At 36.0% G+C, this 20,084-nt stretch overlaps 1 protein-coding gene across 1 annotated transcript in view; it reads right to left on the bottom strand.

The window, feature by feature from the left end:
* Positions 1-20,084, bottom strand: part of ANKRD31 (ankyrin repeat domain 31) — a gene marked incomplete at its 3' end in the record, with an annotated part of 132,675 nt that overhangs the window by 42,151 nt on the left and 70,440 nt on the right. Inside the window, exons 12-17 of the mRNA XM_081053573.1 lie at positions 19,712-19,856; positions 17,125-17,177; positions 14,684-16,172; positions 13,872-14,036; positions 9,205-9,342; positions 8,206-8,348 (exon numbers count right to left, since the gene is read on the bottom strand). Of these exons, the coding sequence (XP_080909699.1) occupies positions 8,206-8,348; positions 9,205-9,342; positions 13,872-14,036; positions 14,684-16,172; positions 17,125-17,177; positions 19,712-19,856 (2,133 nt within the window). The remainder of the gene's footprint in view (positions 1-8,205; positions 8,349-9,204; positions 9,343-13,871; positions 14,037-14,683; positions 16,173-17,124; positions 17,178-19,711; positions 19,857-20,084) is intronic.

Here is a 20,084-nt window from a genome sequence, read left to right as displayed (position 1 = left end):
TTCAATCACTAGAGTTTTTGCCTTTTACAGAAATTTCATATGAATGGAATCATTTAGTAGTTAGTCTTTTGTGTCTGGCTTCTTTTAATTAGCGTGATGATTTTGAGATTCATCCATATAATTGTGTGTATCAATAGTTTCTTCTGGCTACTTGCTACTTATCTAGTTTGAAAACAGTGTTGTTTCTGTGACTGGAAGTTATACACATTCTGCAATGCATGTGAAGAAGTGTCAAAGAACACTCGTAATGAAAATGATTCTAAGAAAAAAAGAGTTTGTTACTTTTAACAATTTATTCGTTTATCAGTTAATAGATATTTGAGTTTTTATAGTTTTTAGCTATTATGAATAATGTTGTATGAACATTTGAATACAAATCTTTATGTAGACAAAAAGATTCTTTTTTATGATTTCTATCTATCTGTTGAAACTCTCATTTTGTTCATGTATTATTTCCCTGATTTTATTGAGTTGCCTGTGTTCTCTTGTAGATTACTGAGCTTCCTTAAAACAATTATATTAAATTCTCTGTAAGGCAATTCATAGATCTCCATTTCTTTGGGGTTGGTTACTGGGAAATTATTGTGTTCCTTGGGAGTCATGTTTCTTTGATTTTTCATGCTCCTTGTGGTCTTGTGTTGCTATCTTCACATTTGAAGAAGTAGTCACCTCTCTAGTCTGTACTAACCAGCTTTGGGAGAGAGGTATCTTCACATGTCAGTTCATCTAGGGATTCTGAGGCTTTCTCAGATCTTTTCTATAGATGCATTTGATCCATACTTCTTATTCCTTCTTGGCGGAGATGAAGGTAGTGGTGGTGGGGTGGGGATTCTTAAGAACAATCTTGATCCCCTGAAACCAGGCCAGGTGTTGATAGCCTCTTGTTTATTTTTCTAAGGTGGTTCCTAGAAATCCTGCAGAATTGTACTGGCTTTCTGTGCTTGCTTACTAGCTGTGGGCAAAGGCTCACCCTTGCTGTCCACAGGAATGCATACTGGGGGGCAGGGGTCATGGGAGTGGGACATGGGCGAGGTATGCAGAGCACTGGGGATGTCAGTGAGTCAGTTAGGGAGATCCAAAGGAGAGGCATCTCCAGTATCTTGTAGGTGGGTTTCATGAACGTGTCTGCAAATCAGTTATAGAAAGAACAATGCATCAGTTAGTAGCACCTCTGATGAATTCTAAGCCTTTACTACTGTATTTCCAGCCTCTCCCAGCCGTTTAATCCTACAGATCAGCTCAGTAATCTGAGTGAGGTGAGAAAGAAGTGGGCCTCTTGGGCAGCATCCTGTTCAGCTGATCAGACACTCACACTCTCACTTTCCCCCACAGGAGAAATCACAGATCACCGAGGAGGAAGGGGGGTTTCTCCTGGCACTGAGCCATGCTGCTTTGGGGGAAGGGATGACATGGGCAAAGTGAAACTGTTCCTCCTCCTCTCTCCAGTGTGGCTATTAGTAGATTTCTTTTTTTTTCTTTTCTCCAACAGAGTGCTGGAACTCCTCCATGGGATTCCTGGACTCCCACAAAGGTACTCTTATCCCTAGATGACTGCCAAAATCAAACGTTCTGTGGCGGTTGGAGGGAAAATGTTGGGAAAACTCCTATTCTGCCATCTTGCTAACATCATTCTCTTGCACCTTTCTTTTTTTCTAACATAGCACTTAAGGTTTAAAATTTCCATCTAAGTTTTGCTTTATCAGCATCTCCAAATTTTGATATAGTGTTATTTTAATTCAGTTCAAAATATTTTCTAATTTCTCTTGTGATATTTTTCTGTGACTCATGGGTTATTTAGAAGTATGTAGTTTAATTTCTAAATATTTGGAGATATTCCAGACATTTTTCACTTATTAATTTCATTCCATTTTGGTTAGAGAACATACTTGGCATGATTCCACATCTCTTAAAATTATTGAAACTTGTTTTATGGCCCAGCATATGGGCCATATTAGTGAATGTTCTTTGAGTACTTGAAAAGAATGTGTATTCTGCCACTGTTGTTGGAGTCCTCAATAAATGTCAAATAGATCAACTTGGTTGATAATGTTGTTTATGGCTTTCTATATCTGTGTATGTATTTTAAAATAATTTATTAAGAGAAGAATTGCAGTCTACAACTATGATTGTGGGTTGGTATATTTCTCCTCTTAATTCTATCAGCTTTTTATGTATTGACGTTTGACAATTATGTTTGAGAATTCATCCTAGAAAAAGTGCTACATACCATTCAGCAATGGCTGAATATCCAATACGGTCACCTTTGAAGTACTCCCCTTGGGAAGCTATCCACCGATGCCAGTGCCTAGTCCACCCTTCAAAGCAATTTTGGAACTCTTTCTGGAATTGCTATCAGAGCTGTCGTCGTATTACTCTTGATGTCCTAAAAGTCATCAAAATGTCTTCTTTTCAATATTTCCTTTATCTTTGGGTAAAGAAAGAAGTCATTGAAGGCCAGATCAAGTGAGTAGGGAGGGTGTTCCAATACAGTTATTTGTTTACTGGCTAAAAACTCCCTCACAGACAGTGCCATGTGAGCTGGTGCATTGCCATGATGCAAGGGCATTGAATTATTGATGAAAAGTTCAGGTCATCTTTTTCAGGCAGCCTTTTCAGCACTTCCAAATAGTAAACTTGGTTAACTGTTTGCCCAGTTGGTACAAATTCATAATGAATAATCCCTCTGATATCACAAAAGGTTAGCAACATCCTTGCAACAAATTTGCAAATGTAATTGTCAGACATCCTATACCTAGTAGTGGAATTACTAGATCATATGGTAACTACGTATAACTCTTTCTTTCTTTTTTTTTTTAATGATTTTATTGGGGAATGAGAACAGGATTTTAATGAAGAACAGTGTGTACTTCCAGGGCTTTTTCCAAGTCAAGTTGTTGTCTTTTCAATCTTAGCTCAGATCCAGGTCCAGTTGCCATTGTTAGTTGCAGGGGGCGCAGCCCACCATCCCTTGTGAGAGTAAAACCAGCAACCTTGTGATTGAGAGGACACACTCCAACCAACTGAGCCATCTGGGAGCTCAGCAGCAGCTCAGCGGCAGCTCAGCTCAAGGTGCCGTGTTCAATCTTAGTTGCAGGGGGTGCAGGCCACCATCCCTTGCAGGAGTCGAGGAATCGAACCGACAACCTTGTGGTTGAGAGCCCACTGGCCCATGTAGGAATCGAACTGGTAGCCTTCAGCATTAGGAGCACAGAGCTCCGACTGCCTGACCCACCGAGCTGGCTCCTATGTATAACTTTTTGAAAGAACTGCCAAACTGCTTTCCACAGCAGCAGCACTATTTTACATTCCCATAAGCAATATAAGAGAGTTCTAATTGTTCCACATCCTCACCAACATCACCTTTTGAAAGACTTTGCTGGGTATAAAATTCTAGGTTGACAAATTTTCTTTTCTTTTTATTTTCTGCAGTATTTTTTTAAAGTTGTTGCTGCTTTTTCCAGTGGATTGCAGTTTCTGGTGAGAAACTGGCTGTCATTCTTATATTTGTTCCTGGATACATATGTATCTTTTAAAAAATTCTGACTGTTTCAAAGATTTTTCCCTTTTTCATTGGTTTTCAGCAATTTGACTATGATGTGCATTGGTGCAGTTTTCTTCATGTTCCTTTAATAGAGGGCTGCTGAGATTTTGGTTCTGTGAGCATACAGTTTTCACTAAATCTGGACAATTTGGGCCTCTATTCTTCAAATATTTTTCTGACTACATCCCACATTTGGGGGTTAAGCTTGTATGTGCATTATAGAACATTGATGTTCTATTTATTTTTTCAGTCATTCTTCTCCCTGTGTTTCATTTTGGATAATTTCTATTGCTTTATCTTTGATTTATACCTTGAGACACAATTAGATTACTTGGAATCAGTATGATCTTTTTGACACTTTTGTTTAAGTTTTAAGGTGGGTCCAGAGAAATCTTTCGTGTAGGGCTAAGTTGACCCAATTATGTAAGAAATACCCTCTATTTGATGCTACCATGTTTTAAGAGGTCCTTCCACCCTGGCTGGTGGAAACATGATCTACTTTCATTCCTCTCTAAGCAACAGCAATGATTCTGCCAATCCTCCCTGCCGGCTCTTTGCCTAATATTATGTAGTTTTCTTACACACATTTGTAGATCAGACAAAGAATCTACAGGATTCCCCATCAAATCTCAGGAGAGTTCTCTCTGTGCAAATCCTTTCTCTTTGGTATTTTGCCCCATAAACTTTAGCTGTTGGAGCCTTTTAAACTCCAAATTCTATCTCCTTAACTCTCTGAGATTATAGAGCTGATGTTTTCTCCTTCCTTAAGCTTCTGCCTGAAAACTTCCTCTAGTCCATAAGGTGGGGCAATCATAGGATTCATTTCATTTGTTTCCTTTTTCTCAGGATCACTGTGCTGTGCTGCATGTTGCCCAATGTCTCAAAACTAATTTTACGTATGTTGTTCATTTTTCTAGTGGTTAAGGTGGAAACGTGTATCTTGTCCCTGCTATTCCACCTTGTCCAAAAGTGAATGTCCATCCCTATTCACTTTTTATCTTTTTCTTTTACCTTTTTCTCTCACTCTCCTTTTCCTTATCTTTTTGTTCTCTACATTTTACAAGGTGGAATATGTGACCACCTCAGAAAATAAAACAGAAATTAAGATTTACAAAGAAATTAAAAGCTGAAAAAGAAAATACGGTGTTGAATAACTTTGCTTGTAGTCATGTAAGAGTAAGACAAATTACCTAAGAATTCAATTTATATGGTGTGATAGAATTGATATTATTAGGTCTACAATACCATATATTTACCTCTCTTGCTCTCTTTTTAATCTTTCTAGTTTATATATCAATATCCTATCTCAAGATAAAGAAATAGGGACAAAGGGAGAAAGTGAGTCAGAAATAAAATGAACCAATGATAGAACTGTCACACAGAGAAAAAGTTAATGAAACTCCAAGGAAAGATGTTATCAGTGTATCAGTATCAACGGCACCAAAATATCATTAAAAATACAATCTTCTTCTTTTCAAATAGAATATTTCTCCTTAGAATAAAGGCAACAGAAATATGGAAGGCTACTCCAAAAGCAAACTTTGTCTTTATCACCTCTTAGGTGAAAGAACATAGGTGGTCCTCTAGATCACACAATAGCAAACTAGAGCCCACAGGCCAAATCCAGTCTGCTGCCTGATTCTGTAAATAAAGTTTTATTGGAGCAGCTCATATACATATTGTCTGTGACTGCTTTTGCACTACAACAGCAGTTCATTTGCTGCAACAGAGACTATGTGGCCCCCAAAACCTAAACTGTTTAATCTAGCCCTTATAGGAAATATTAAAAATCTCTACTCTAGACCAGAGCACTATCTAACAGAATTTTCTGTGATGATAGAAATATTCTAGTCTGCAAACTCCACTGTGGTAGCTACTTGCCACATGTAGCTACTTGAGTACCTGAAATGTGGCTAATGTAACTGAAGAGTTGAATTTTTTAATTTAATTAATTTTAAGTAATTTAACTAGTCACATGTGGCTAGTGGTAACAGTATAGGGCAGCACAGCTCTCTATCAAATTCCTTATTTCAGGGGTAAAGATACTCTTTCTCAAGCAGCAGAAGTAGGCCTAGAATTCAAGTTTTTCAGTATCGAACTTAGCATTTTATCCACTTAAACCAAGCTCCCCTTCTGCTATTTCCTGTGGTTAATTTTCAGCTCTTGGCATTTATTTTCACAGAAGACCCTCTTTATTTGAGTAATCATTTTCTCCATCCCTTGAAGTTACCAAATTGCTATGAGGGAGGCTAGAGTCTTCAAAATAGGAAAATTCTTACTCAAGAAGAACTTAAAAATTTTGACCTAATCAAACAGCCTCCCTGCTCACTAACATGACATCTTTTTCATCCATTAAATCAAAATCTTTCTCTTGATCATTGGTCAGTTTACCACTAGTCACCGATGTTGTAAACAGACAACAATAAAATGGAAACACACCACTAAATTGATTACAAAGTCATAACGCACAGATGTAGGATTTCTTGAAGTCATACATTAAAACAATGTTGGAGAAATGCTTAAAGCACCTGTGAAGCCACTGACAAATGAGAAACTGACCGGGAAAACTGTTAACCTTAACACACACACACACACACACACACACACACACACAAAACCACCCCAGGATTTGATTAGGACAGAATTAATAGAGGACCTAGAGAAAACTTGTAATGCCCCTCAAAATTTCTGAGAAAAGACCTTCCTTGAGGTCATAGTGCAAAAAAATCAACCATGAGATAAAAGATGCCCTATGTGCTGCCATACAACTTTCTCAGAAAAATTAGGCCAGGCTTTATTCTATCTTTTGCTGTTCTAGAAATTAGTATATGTTTCAATTAGAACTTAAATACAATACTGTTAGGAAAAGAGTTAACATAGCAGGCCTGAGGCTGCTGCTATCCAGAAAGGCTGTTTGCAAGGTTAGCCTTTAGCTGGAATCTGTGCACTTGGGTGGTACACAGTATCCTGTGTTGATATAAAGCTTTCCTTAAGTGATAAAAGTGATTCACTGTGCTTAAGCTGTCTACACAAGCAAGGTGGTTTATGCTTCTGTGAGTCTGGAATTTGGTTATGTACTACTGTGTTTCCCTGAAAATAAGACCTAGCTGGACCATCAGCTCTAATGCGTCTTTTGGAGCAAAAATTAATATAAGACTTGGTCTTATATTAAAATAAGACCGGGTATTATATTACATTACATTATTATATTATACTATACTATACTATACTACACTACACTATACTATACTATACTATACTATACTATATTATAGACCCGGTCTTATAGTACATTAAAATAATACGGGGTCTTATATTAATTTTTGGTCCAAAAGACACAGTAGAGCTCATGGTCCAGCTAGCTCTTATTTTCGGGGAAATGTGGTAGAGAGAGAGGGTGCCTACATGCCCAGGCCCCAATATAAATCTTGGACATTGAGTTTGTAATGGGTTTCCGTGCACAGAAACATTGCAAAGAATAAATTCAATAATACTATTCCTTCACATGACAACATTTAGGCTGAAAACAGTAATAAAAGTACTTTCGCAAAATTAAATAAAAATCACCAGGCTCTTAAAAATATGTAGAAACAGATAAATAGGTGTTAGTGAAAGATCCAAGGAATTTTTTAATACAAACACTGGTTTTATATTGTTGTTGGTGGTGGGTTCCTTAACTGTTTTTTTTAAAGCCAATAATTGTTTCTGAAATCTATTGCCCACTGATAACAATAAAAGTTTTCTCCTAAGACTTGTCAAACAAAAAGCAAGTTTAAAAATCTGAAGAATTTTAAAGACTAGATTTGAAATTCACTATTATTAAAATAGTGACCCTGGTAATTTTCGCTTATGATATGTTTACCACATTGCCTGATTAAGAAAAGCAAAGGAGAAAAATACACAGTCAACCCCCAGGAAACAACCAACTTGTGTTTTCATCTATTTCCTTTATACCTCAAACCCACTGAGAAATTCCGAGTTAAAAAAGTCTTGCATTCTCTGTCACATGTATCATCACTTTATTAGACTCTTTTATACACAACAGCAAATCGTTTAAGACATTTAAATGGAATGTACTACACTTATAGCCTGTGTTTACTCTTAAGCCCTTTAATTTTATTCTGACTTACATGAATTATGTGACGAAGAGACAGTGGAAAAATGATTCATTAAGAAATACACTGATTTTCCAATCTACATACAATATCTTATCTTCATTTGTAATTTTAAGAAGTTTTTAAAAATCTTTTAAGGAATCACTTTAGTTCTCAATTTAAAATATCTTCATTTATGTCAACTATAATTTTATATATATATATGGACATATATATATACATATATATATATATATATAGTTGCGAGAGGCGGGAGGCAGCATTGGGAATAGAGACAGTGGAAATGTGGTGGCTGTGTGTGATGTCAGAGGGATAGTAGATTGGGGGAGGGGGTTGTCACTGTGTGAGGGATATAAATGATAAATGTCTAACTATTACATTGTTTTGTGCACCTGAACTAATAAAAAAATTTGTCAAAAAAAATTATACTTAGTAATTCTTGGCAATGCTGATGTTTTAAAACAAAGGTATTTTGAAAGAAAAAATATCTTCATTTTCTTCACTCATTTTTCTAAGAAAAATAAGAACCAAATTTGATGTGCACTGTACCTTTAAATGATTGTTTGCAACAGCATCATGTAAGGGTAGAATTCCATCTAGATTTTCAGAATTAACCTTCGCACCAGCTTTTAACAACTCTACAATTATATCATCAGATCCCTCACTAGATGCCTCATGTAGTGGTGTCCAACCTAAGAAAAGGAAAAAAGAAAAAGCAAAGTAAGCTGCTGCTTACAAATCAATATTCATGTAATATGTTTATTAAGTTTATTTGCATTAATGTACTGAATATATTGATTCAAACATATACTAAGTATTGGACAAAAAATAATATTGAAAATTATGGCCTTAAAATGTGTAAGTTTCATTTTTTAAAACAAATTGATCTCATCAAAAAACAGTGCCAAAACAGAAGATTCACAGAACATAAAATATAATGGGACCAGAGTAAATACTGTCAATTTGTTTCAACTCAGATATTAAAATAGAGTAAGATCATGTCTGACTTTCTTACTTGTATCTTTGCACTGTCACATTTCTCTTTAAAATGACATTTGATTCAATTAATTTTTGAGCTTTTCCCTCTGGAATTCCTCATACAAGATTCTTTTGTGCTGAGCAAAATGTTAGATCAATTTAAAACTGGAGGGTTAAAATAAAAACAAGGGAAAGGAGAGGAAAGAAACAGTAGAGAAAGAGGAGGAAAGGGAAGAACAGACAGGAAATGGGAAAAATTCTGCATTCTCTCCAAAGTTAGGGAATGGTATTAAGGCCTCAAAGGAAAAGGCCTACATAAAGCTTCCTTTACTCTCCATTCTGTAGACTCCCACTGAATGCTCCCAAATGCATGTTAAAAACTGTTTAGAAGAAGGTTATTTTAGCAACTGGCAGGAACCAATATAAATCTGACTATTCAACTAATATACTATTAAAAAAAAAAAAAAAAGATTGTTCAAAGTTAGTTATTTAGCAGCCAGGTTCAAAATGGGGTGTGTGTAAAATGTGAGTTCAAATTATAAAGACAATTAAAATTTAAAAAATCCAAACCTGCATTATCTTTTAGATTCACATCTGCTCCAGATTCTATTAGAGTTTTCACCAGAAACAAATTTCCTCTTCTGGCAGCCAGATGAAGCCGGCTTTTCCCTCTGGCATTCCTCTTATTGATTCCAGATGTTTTCATTTCTGTAAGTTTGCCAAGCAAAACTGAGGCTTCTTTTTTGCCAAATGTTGATTATTATAAAGGAGATTAGAAAAATACATGCCAACTTTCTCAAAATATCCTAAGTGGGATGCACTACACAGAAACATACATTAACTAATATTATCATCACTGTTACCATTTTAAAATATAACTTGTGAAGAAATTATAGGGCATCCAAACACATTACTTTAAGTTCATTCTAACAGTTGTTCAGTCACTCTATCACATGCTTGATTATGATAAATAAACTTCCATCAGTTCTACACCCTTTTCACTCTAAAGTAGTCCTTTAGCAATGGATAAATTTTTTCTAAAAAAAAATTGTGATTTTAGAAAAATTCCTCTTTCTACAGCTATTCTCTATCTCAATGGGTATGTTTCTGATCACATGATATGCCAAGAATGAAACTATGCAAACTTCAGCTTGCATGCCACTGTTTATTTTTCTTTAATAAAAAAATGAAGCACAACATATTATCTAAAGATTTATTTTTTTAAACCTTTTCCTTGCAATATAAGTTTGGCTTAATTTGTAGCTAAAAACAGTGAACTAATCACATGTTGTTTTTTCCCAATTTCCTCCCCAAACCATGCTAAAATAGTAAAAGATTTTTAAAAATATATCACATGAAGAAAATGGAAGAGGAAACAACAGAGGACAAAGACATCAACACATTTTGGAGAACTGGAAAGTCACTGATGGAGAAGAGTTAACTGATTTGGCAGAGTGGGGAATGCTCCAGCCCAAGTGCCTGCAAAATGATTTTGCAGAGGAAGGGAGCCCATCTGAACCCAGGCACAGCGCTTGGAGGCAGGGGGCACCACGAAAGGCAGTGTGCGTGTGAAGTAGAGCTGGAAATAAGGAGATTGACTAAAGATAAATATATAGAAAAGTTGAGACTCCAAGTTGTCTTTCCCAACCCCAAATTGCCTGGTAACCATTCCTCTTACCCCAGGTCCCCATCCCCAAGCCAGGAATCTCGAGATTTATTTTCTGTAGAAACTGCATTAGAGAAACTTCAGTCTGAGACACAAGGCAAAGAAGAGGATTATGCTGATGAAACGGAAAGATAATATTAAACTAGTAGTTCTCAAAGTGAGTCCCAGATCAGCAGTATCAGTATCAGCTGGGAAACTTGTTAGAAATGCAAATTCTTCAGCCCACCCTAAGCCTACTCTGGACAGCAGACTTTAATCCTTACCTCCTGGTATTTAGTTTTCTATAATACCCTCCTCTTGAGAAATTTGCTTGTCACCAACAGAATACCTCAGCATTGAGGGTATTTCATTTCCTTGATTAGATTACAAAAAAAATCATAGCATTTTTTTTGTCTTGCTAGTAGGCTTGCTCTATTGCGTTCAGCTTGCATGTTTTGATGAAACACATGGCTACCTTGAAAGAGCCCAGGCAGCAAGAAACTAAGGATAACCATAGGATGGCCACAACCCTCAAGAAACTGAATTCTGCCAACAATCACATGAGCTTCAAAGTGGGGAAAGTGGGTCCTTCCCTAGCTGAGCCTTCAGATGAGACCTCAGTCCTGGCCAACACCTTGATTGTAGCCTGTGAAAGATCCTGAGCAGAGGACCTGGCTAATCCATGACTAATTCCTGACCTACAGAAACCATAAGAATCAAGTTGTGTTGTTTGAAACTACTAAGCTTGTGATAATTTGTTATGCACTAATAAGATAACTAATACACCTACTGAATCAGAATTCCTGATGGTAGAGCCCAGCAATGTATACTGTAATGGGTTTTCCAGGTGAGTCTGATGCAAGGTAAGGTTTGAGGAAACACAGCATTAAACCATGGGACTCTTACTATGCCCTATTTCCTAAATACTAGCAACCAGGCATATAATTTCAGGGCAAGACATACAAAGATTATAGGATTACTCTCTAAGAGATGGATCCTTCGTTTATATGAATCACAGGGAAGACTGAAAGCCTCACGTCTATCATCTATTGACGTCCAGACAAAAAAAATATATATTGCTCTTTAGAAATTTGCACTCAGAAATTCTATATTGGAAGAATAAAAACATATTACATATATGCAATGTATACGTTTCATATTATATATAGAATATATTTTAAAGTGATAAAATGTCTAAGATGGTAGGCCAGTTTGAATTGAAAAATATCTCCCAGTAATTTTTACTGTGGATGGTACCAGTTTCACTGTGTTCCTGGTGTTTGTGGCAAAGCAGGTAGGCATGCAATAAATATTTGGGGGCAAAAACTCAAAAACTGCTCAGTGTTACTGTTGTCATAAATTTCTACAGCATTTAACTGAAATTTGAAAATAAAATCTGGCAGAAACTGGAAAGAAAACAAATGGGACTCACACTAATATTCTTTATAAAGTCCACTGTAGTTAAAGCTGAGTATTTAATAGCATTATAATTATTATTTAATAAAGTATTATTTATTTACTTATTAAGAAAATATAATGCTATTAAGAAATATTTAGCTGTCTATTCCTTTGTATATGAACTGTTTCTTCCTCTCTAGAAGCTCTTAGGATCTTTTTATCTTTGTTCTGAAATTTCACATGAGATGTCTTGTTTTTTGTACTGAACACTTAGTGGGCCCTTTAATATGGAAACTTCTGCCCTTTATTTCTTGTATTAGTTCTTTGACGATTTCTTATTTTCACTGTTCTCTCAGGATATCCTGGAGTGATCTAATTTTCTTATCTTTTCTCTCCTTATTTTTCTAGTTTTCTCTATTTTTATTCTTTATAGAAAACTTGGAAAGATTTAGCTTCCAAGCCTATACCTATATTTTTTAAAATTCTATTATATTTTTAACATCTAAGCGCTCTCTGTATTGTTCTATTTCTTCTTTCCTGTGCCTTTTAAAAACAGTTTTAGATATATTCTGATTCTTGCATTATTTTTGTTTCTTCTGGATTCCTTTGGTCTGTTTAGGTCACCTTGATGACTCTTTTATGTTGGGTTTCCTACAGATACTTGTCGATTTTTGGCTATCAGCGAGCGAAAATAAATGAGAGAAACTAAAGTGCCGACTGGAAATCTGTGGAGGGTGAGGGGAGTGCAGCAGATCTCTGGGGTCGGTTAAATTCAGCCCTGGGTGATCCAGCCTTCGTATTAGGTAATTACCAGATGGCAGTATTGGGAATTCTCTCCTAAGGGCAGTTCAATTTATTTATTAGTTCAATCAAGCAAATGCTTACTTATTTAGGCACTGTGTTCTTTAAAAAAAAAAGATGAAACACAACAGAAATTTATTATCTCATAGTTCTGGAGATGAGAAGTGTGTCTGTAGGGCTGCACTCCCTCTGGAAGCTCTAAGAAAGAATCCTTCCTTGACTCTTCCAAATCCTGATGGATGTTAGCATTCCTCGGCTTCCTTGGCTTTTGGCTACATGGCTCCTCTGCCTCTATCTTCATATCATCTTCTCTTCCCCTGTGTGTCTCAAATCTCCCTCTGCTTTTCTTTTATAAGGACACTTGTCATTAGGTTCGGGGCCCATCCAAACAATCCAGGATAATCTTATCTCAAGATTCTTAACTTATATCTGCAAAGTTTCTTTTTCTAAATAAGGTAATACCGTGTTTCCCTGAAAATCAGACCCAGCTGGACAATCAGCTCTAATGTGTCTTTTGGACACATTATAAGACCTGGTCTTATATGTCTTTTGGACACATTATAAGACCCGGTCTTATATTATAGTAAAATAAGACTTCATGTCTTATCTAAGATAAGACTGGGTCTTCCATTAATTTTTGCTCCAAAAGACACATTAGAGCCCATGGTCTGGCTAGGTCTTACTTTAGGGGAAACACAGTAGTCATTCTTTTATACAATATTAAAGGTTCCAGGGCTTCGGACATGGGCATATGTTTTTGGAGGCTTCCATCCAACTCACTACAGGAGATGTATATAAGGTCTTCAGTTTACATAAGAGGGGGACAATGGGAGAAGGTTCACAGAGAATGCCTAATCCAGTTTCTTTCCTATCTCTTACTAGACAGTAGACAAATTAATTTTTCGGTGCTTAATATTTAACTCGAACTGGTCCAGCCTACTAACCATAGAACTAGGCCCAACAACTATCAAAGGATAGTTAGCTTGTCCATACTGCTAAATACACACAGTTCATTCATACGACACAAAGAAACTAGTGGCTCTGCTTCTTTAATTTCCTTTATGTTGAAAAGGCTCAGTGGAAGTATCTAAGAGATCTGACTCAGTTCACCCCTGCCACCCCGACTCAATATTCTTGCTGTCTGCTGTTTATCTTATCTCCTCTAGCGTAACAAATTAGAAATCATGGGCACAAACAGGACAAGAATATATCTGAAGACTAACAGATTCTCAAGTAGTGTTTTACAGTAAAACCATCTGAAGTAATCTTATAAACTTGTGAATGACTAAAAAAATAAACAGTAAATATGAAAGTTTAGAAATTCTCTGAAGGAGAGTGGATTGCTGGACTTGGTGATATACACTTTTACCTATACAAGTATAGGAATACGAACCTTTGCTGCAGGCAGCTTTCAAGAAATTTTGTCTTTTCCTAAAATTATGAACTTTGTGTTTCTGGATGTTAGTAGGTAGATGAATTTCTGAATCTGTTTTTCCTTTTTCCTCCTCACAATTTCTTATAGTGTTTTCATCTCCGTTAATATTAGTTAATTCCTCATCTGAAAAGCAAACATTTGCAGTTATTATTGTGGTAGTTCTCCTTACTGGTTACACGACTAGAAAAGAGTCTAGTCACGTAATTGTTCCAACTTTCTGCTCCTAGCTGGACTGCTTGGGTTTTTTCTTGTGTGTATGTGTGTGTGTGTGTGTGTGTGTGTGTGTGTGTGTGTGTGTGTGTGTGTGTTGTTTTTTTTTAAGGAACTGGAAGCCTTTAAAAATGTTTTTATATAACAAATTTAAATAAGCTTGCTGGATACAACTGATGGGAATACAGTGAATTGTTGAAATCAAAAGAGCTAACAATTTCCTGTTGCAAAAATGTAAAAACAATTTCCTGTTAGGTTTCTGATACTAAGAAAAGTCTATACTAAAAATAAACACAAAAAATTGATAGAAATAGTGTGTATTAATTTTTGTCATTATCAATTTAGCAACCATCTTTGATAATAATGGTTTGACTTTCAAAGTAAACAGTATTACTTAACTAATTAACAGAATCCCAAAATTATGGCCCACATGTCCTCGTTCTGGTCACTTTGGGCATAGGTTAAGAGAAATTCATTTGGAAATTTCTATAAAATAAGTGAATCTATAGGAAGTGTGTACAAATCAAGCAATACTACTGATGCCTAGTAGTATTTCTCACCTGGTTGGTGAGAAATTTCCTTCTCTTCTCTTTGACTAAGTTGTGAGATGTTGGTCAATTTGTTATTCATATTGTCAGTATTATGTATAATTTCACTCTCTAGAAGGCCTTGTCTCCTTTTTTCAACTTTAGTTGTTTCTATTACTTGAGAATGAATAACTGTGGATAAAGACCTATTTGAAGAACTTGGTTTTTGGCCTTTGTCAGTGTAATTCCTTTTAGTGCCTTCTTTCTTATTCACCTTTCCCACAATATGTGTAACTGTTTGATTCATTAAAGGAGTTGGTGCTCTGGGGCTATAATCCTGAGGCCTTTTGGATTGTTCCACTTGACTAGTAAACTTGGAAACTTCATGTGTCGAAAGTGTTCTTGTACAAGCCAGGGAAATATGCTCAGGATTGTCATGTGGGTGATCAAAAGAAGTTCCACATACGCATTGTTCATAATTTGCAACATGTGATACAGAAACTGCTGTATTATCTGAATCAGAACAATTAGCAGCTTCCTGTTGTGGAAGAATGCTTAGGCTGCCTGATTTTGATTTATCTTCCTGTGAAAAATGGTCTTCAGGAGGTAAAAATTGTTGAAAATCCATTTCCTCTCTAATTGTTATGTTCTCTTTATGATTACAGCGGGTTTTGCAACCTGTAGAACTTATCACCTTTTTCGGTGTTACAGTTGTCTCAGAGATACAGCAATCACTATGATCATCATCATTAAAATTTTTCCACTTACTCAGGCTCTCTGTTTTTTCACTAGAGTTACTGTTTTCATGAGACTTATAAGGGCTAATGTCCTGTAGTCCTTGGTGAGTATGAGGCTGCTGATCTGTAGTAACAACCGGTAACTTGGTTTCTGTATGTAAAGAAGGTCCTGAGAAAGAAACAGCTTTAGCATGGTCAATGGATTCTAATTCCAAGAACTTTATTTCTTGATTATCTGATAAATCTGGGCTCTGTGTATATGTCTTTTGGGGAACTGAACAAGCCTCAATACTGTTACATAATCCATTTTTCAGGCTTGACAGACCTGGGCTACAAGGTTTACGTGATTCTTCTGGGAGGTAGTCGAGGGTCTGGAGAATATGTTGCTGATGAGTGACTAATCTGTTTATTCTTCTGGAAGAAGAGACAGCTCTTGTTTTTCTTGAATTGCTTTCTTGGATTGCATTATCCACTTCAATCCTTTTATGTGGTGTGTTTCTTCTTCCTTTATATTTAGACACATTTGTGCTTGGATTTTTGACATTGTGAAGATTGTCCTTTCTGAGTCCTGTAGAATATATTTGGTTAAGAGTTGATCGCTTATGCTTGAATTTACCAAATTTTGTGTTTGTGGAATCTTTTTGGTAATGTTCATATATATCTTCTTTCTTCATAAATACACCCTCTTTGCTTATTTTATCAACCGTTACATGTTCTGGCTTCTGTCCGTTGAAATTTTCATCACAAACAATCCCAACACAATTTTTAGAATTGAATTTTGGTTTCTATAGAAACAAAATATATAGTTAGGCTTTAGTTTTCAGTTGTAGTGCTACACTTGATTCATTCTGGATTATTCATAAATCAAATTATTATTCTATTCAGTTTTATAATTTGATCTAACCACAGGTATGCTGATATATCCAACCTGATATTTCGGAAAAGTAGACTAACAGAAGAAAGGCAAATGTAAGAGACTCAGACTCAGTACCATATGTGTACTAATCTTTCTTTTCTGCTGTACAATTTAACTTCTTTTTGCCAGTATTTTAGCACTATCTTACTAAATATAATAAAACATTTTAATCTACTTAATTTTTATAGCTTCTTAAAAGAATCAGATGAAAGTTTCCTTACTTTACAAGAATGCTTTAGAAATACTCTCCTCTCCCAATTGTTATACAGATAGAGCTAGAATTAAGCAAGTTTTTCCTTTGGTGTCTGTGAGAGACTATCGGTGGGCAGCAGCAGAAGGGATTTAAAAACAAGAAGACAGGCTCCCAAATTGGTCTGTATGGAAAGATTACTGTGGGCTGCTGAGATTAAAACAGAGACACTGCTTCCTCTCACTCACTACAATCCAAGCAATAGGTAAAGAGTAATCGCTCACCATGTAAAGTTTGAAGGGATGGATCGACATCTTTGACTCTTACTGTGTTAAGACCAGAGGAAATTTGACATGGTTGATAAACCTCATGGCTCCATGAAGAGGAGGAGAAAGAGGAAGTCTACCAATGTATTAGTGTCCCCAGATATGCTACATTTACTCAGCTGCTTCTCAGATTAACAGCCCAGAACCCTCTGATTCTCACGTAATTATTCCAGTGTCTTCACAGCAAAGGTGAAGTCACTGTTCCTGATGCATGCTTCAGTAGTCTTTCTTTCCCCTCTGATGATGTACAAAATAACCAGCAGGTGCATTCGATTAAAATGTTTATTGCTAAACAGAAGATATACCTTGCGCTGGTGTGCATCTTCTGTGTCTAATGGGTCACTGCTATTCTTTTGAACTGTAAACAAAAAGAGAAAATCAAAGAAAACAGCCATCAGTGGTCAGACTCTAGACTTCTAAAACAAGTCCTTTGCTATGAGAAAACCAAGTGGAATAAGTGAAATTATGCAAACGTTTTCTATTAAAATTGGAACATATAACAGTCCTGTAATTTCCATATTTATTGGAAACCAAATACTATCCTGAAAGACCTGAAAACATTTGTGTGGGAAAAGCAAAATAGACCCCAAAAATAATGCTAAAGATGGGCACTGAACTCAGTATTTTTATATTCCCCACAGATATACCCAGATATTTAACTGTATAAAAGCTACTTTTATAAGGCAAAAAATTACTTCATAGTTAATTGAATTATTGTCATTTCCTAATATGTTTGCTTAGTAAGGTTCAGTCTGCCTCTTTTATTTTCTAGTAATACTGGGCTACCAGAAAGTAATCTTTTACTCTAAAGAACTATTTATTAATTGCCTATTGGTGTCTTTAATTATCGATGAAGCTATTTCTTTATTATAAAAGTAAGGTGTTTTGTACCAGATCTTAGTCCTTAATCAATGGCATTCAAACAACTAACTCTTGGAAAAATTTTTATTAAAATATAGTTTAATAAAAGTGAATCAAGTACATATACATCTCTTGAATGGAAAGAATTTGTTTTGTTTTGTTTTTAAAGGACTGACACATTACTTATTCAACAAATATTCACTGAATCCCTACTATGTACATAGCGTTTTAGTATTTATTACTAGATGAAGCATTTCTTTCATGGAGACTAGATTCTGGTGGGGGAAGACCAAAAATAAAAAACAAGCAAATTGTCCTATGTGTAAGGTATTACCATGTTTCCCCGAAAATAAGACCTAACCGGAAAATAAGCCCTAGCATGATTTTTCAGGATGACATCCCCTGAACATAAGCCCTAATGCATCTTTTGGAGCAAACCTTAATGGAAGACCCAGTCTTATTTTCAGGGCAACACGGTAAATGCTATGGGAAAAGGATAAATAGAGTAGGGTGAGAGGGATTAGAGTGTGGTAGTTCTAAAAATATGTTCATAAAATTTTTGATGCTCTTCCTTTCAAGAGGTGGAACTTCATTCTGCTCCCGAGTGTGGGTCAGTCTTAGTGACTCACTTCAACAAATAGAATATGGCAGAAGTAATTGTATATCAATTCCAAGATTAGGTTATAAAAAGCCTGAGGCTTTTGTCTTGGGTGCATTCTCTCTCCCTTGGACCACTTGCTCTGAGCCATCTGCCAAGTTGTCAGCAACCCTATGGACAAGCTCACGTGGCAAGTAACTGAAGCCACCGGCTGACAACCAGTAGGGAACTGAGGCTGACAATAATCATGTGAGCGAGCTTAAAAGTGGATTTTCCTGCCCTATTGAGCCTTGTGATGACTGCAACCCTCACTGATAGCTTGACTGTGACATGTGAAAGGCCTAGATACAGAACCGTTCAACTGAACTGCACCCAGATTTCCAACCTTCAGAAACTGTGAGAGACAAATGTTTGCTGTTTTAAGATGCTAAATTTTGGGGCAATTCTTAATATAGTAAAAGATGACTAATACAGTGAAGGTAGGAAGGAGGCAATTTGCAATATTAAACTAGGGTGGTATAGGTCTCACTGTGAAGATGACATTTAAACTAAGACTTGAAGGAGGTGGGGGAGACGTATCTGAGGAACAGCAAGGAGGCCAGGGTGACTGAAGCAAGTGACAGTGGTATAAAATGGTAGAAGAGGCTCACTGGCAGGGTAGTCAGCTGATATAGGAGCTGGTAGGCCATCGTAAGGAAACTGGCATTTTTTTCTAGATTAAATGGAGAGTTACTGCAGGGTTTTGAACAAAGGAATGCAGTGATGCATTAATTATATTGGTGATACTAGCGCATATAGAGTCTTAAAACTCAGAAGAAATAAAAGCCACTTTCTTGCTTCCACATTCTCTTAGGAACCATGCCTGTTAGGGTGGCTCCTGGAAAATATTTTTCTTACCAAAAAAAATCTAACAGATGCATTAAGGAGAATATAAAGAATATGCCATGTATTTAAATTATTCTTATATAATACTTTTATTGACAACTGCAGATCGAGTTTTTTTACAGTTCAATTTAACAGTGTAATGGATGAGAGGGCAGAAGTATAGCCATAAGATTCTTAAGGAATGGAAATAAACAATATTGCCCATAGTAATTGAAAAAGATACAGCCAAATATAATTTACATCACATCATGTTATTCAGCCAAAGGATTATGGTGGGGCTGAAGTTTTCTTAACTGTTTGCAATGTACCACCTGGGGAAAAGTACATTTGCTATTACCTTTCTTTGTTCTTTTAGAGTCCTTCAATTATGTGCTTTGCAAACAAGTCGATGTGCTTTATTAAATAAAGGAATGGAGTAAGGACACCACTGGGTGGATTTTCTCAAAACTTATGAGGAATATAAATTTAATTTCTACAATTCTCAATTCAATTTCTGTATCTTTCTACTGACATGATGAACAGATACAACAGGGCAGTTTGAATCTTACCTGAAGTAAGATGTTTTCGCTGTTTAGGAATGTATCTCTCAAGAAGACGCTTCATATATGCATCTTTGACTTCATCCAAAGCACACTTTCCATCGTCACTTCTAAATAATGGATCAGCTCCATTCGAAAGAAGTAACTCTGCCACCTGGAGCAAGATTGTTCGTGTGAGGGAACCCAGACAAAAGGTACATTACTGTAAATGTGTGCTAGCATACAACTCTAAGCAACGTCAAGTATCTCTTTCAACAATACAGAGTTTGTGTTTACCTCTAACATCTTGCCCAATAAAACAATTTAATGCAATTGCTAATGAATCATAATTTGTTGATATATATATCCCTTCTCTTACAAAAAAAAAAAAAGCGAGGGAGGT

Source organism: Rhinolophus hipposideros (assembly GCF_964194185.1).
Source record: "Rhinolophus hipposideros genome assembly, chromosome: 7".
NCBI classification, from domain to species: domain Eukaryota; kingdom Metazoa; phylum Chordata; class Mammalia; order Chiroptera; family Rhinolophidae; genus Rhinolophus; species Rhinolophus hipposideros.
Note: the sequence above shows the minus strand (reverse complement) of the source record. Positions and strands in the feature narration are given on the sequence as shown.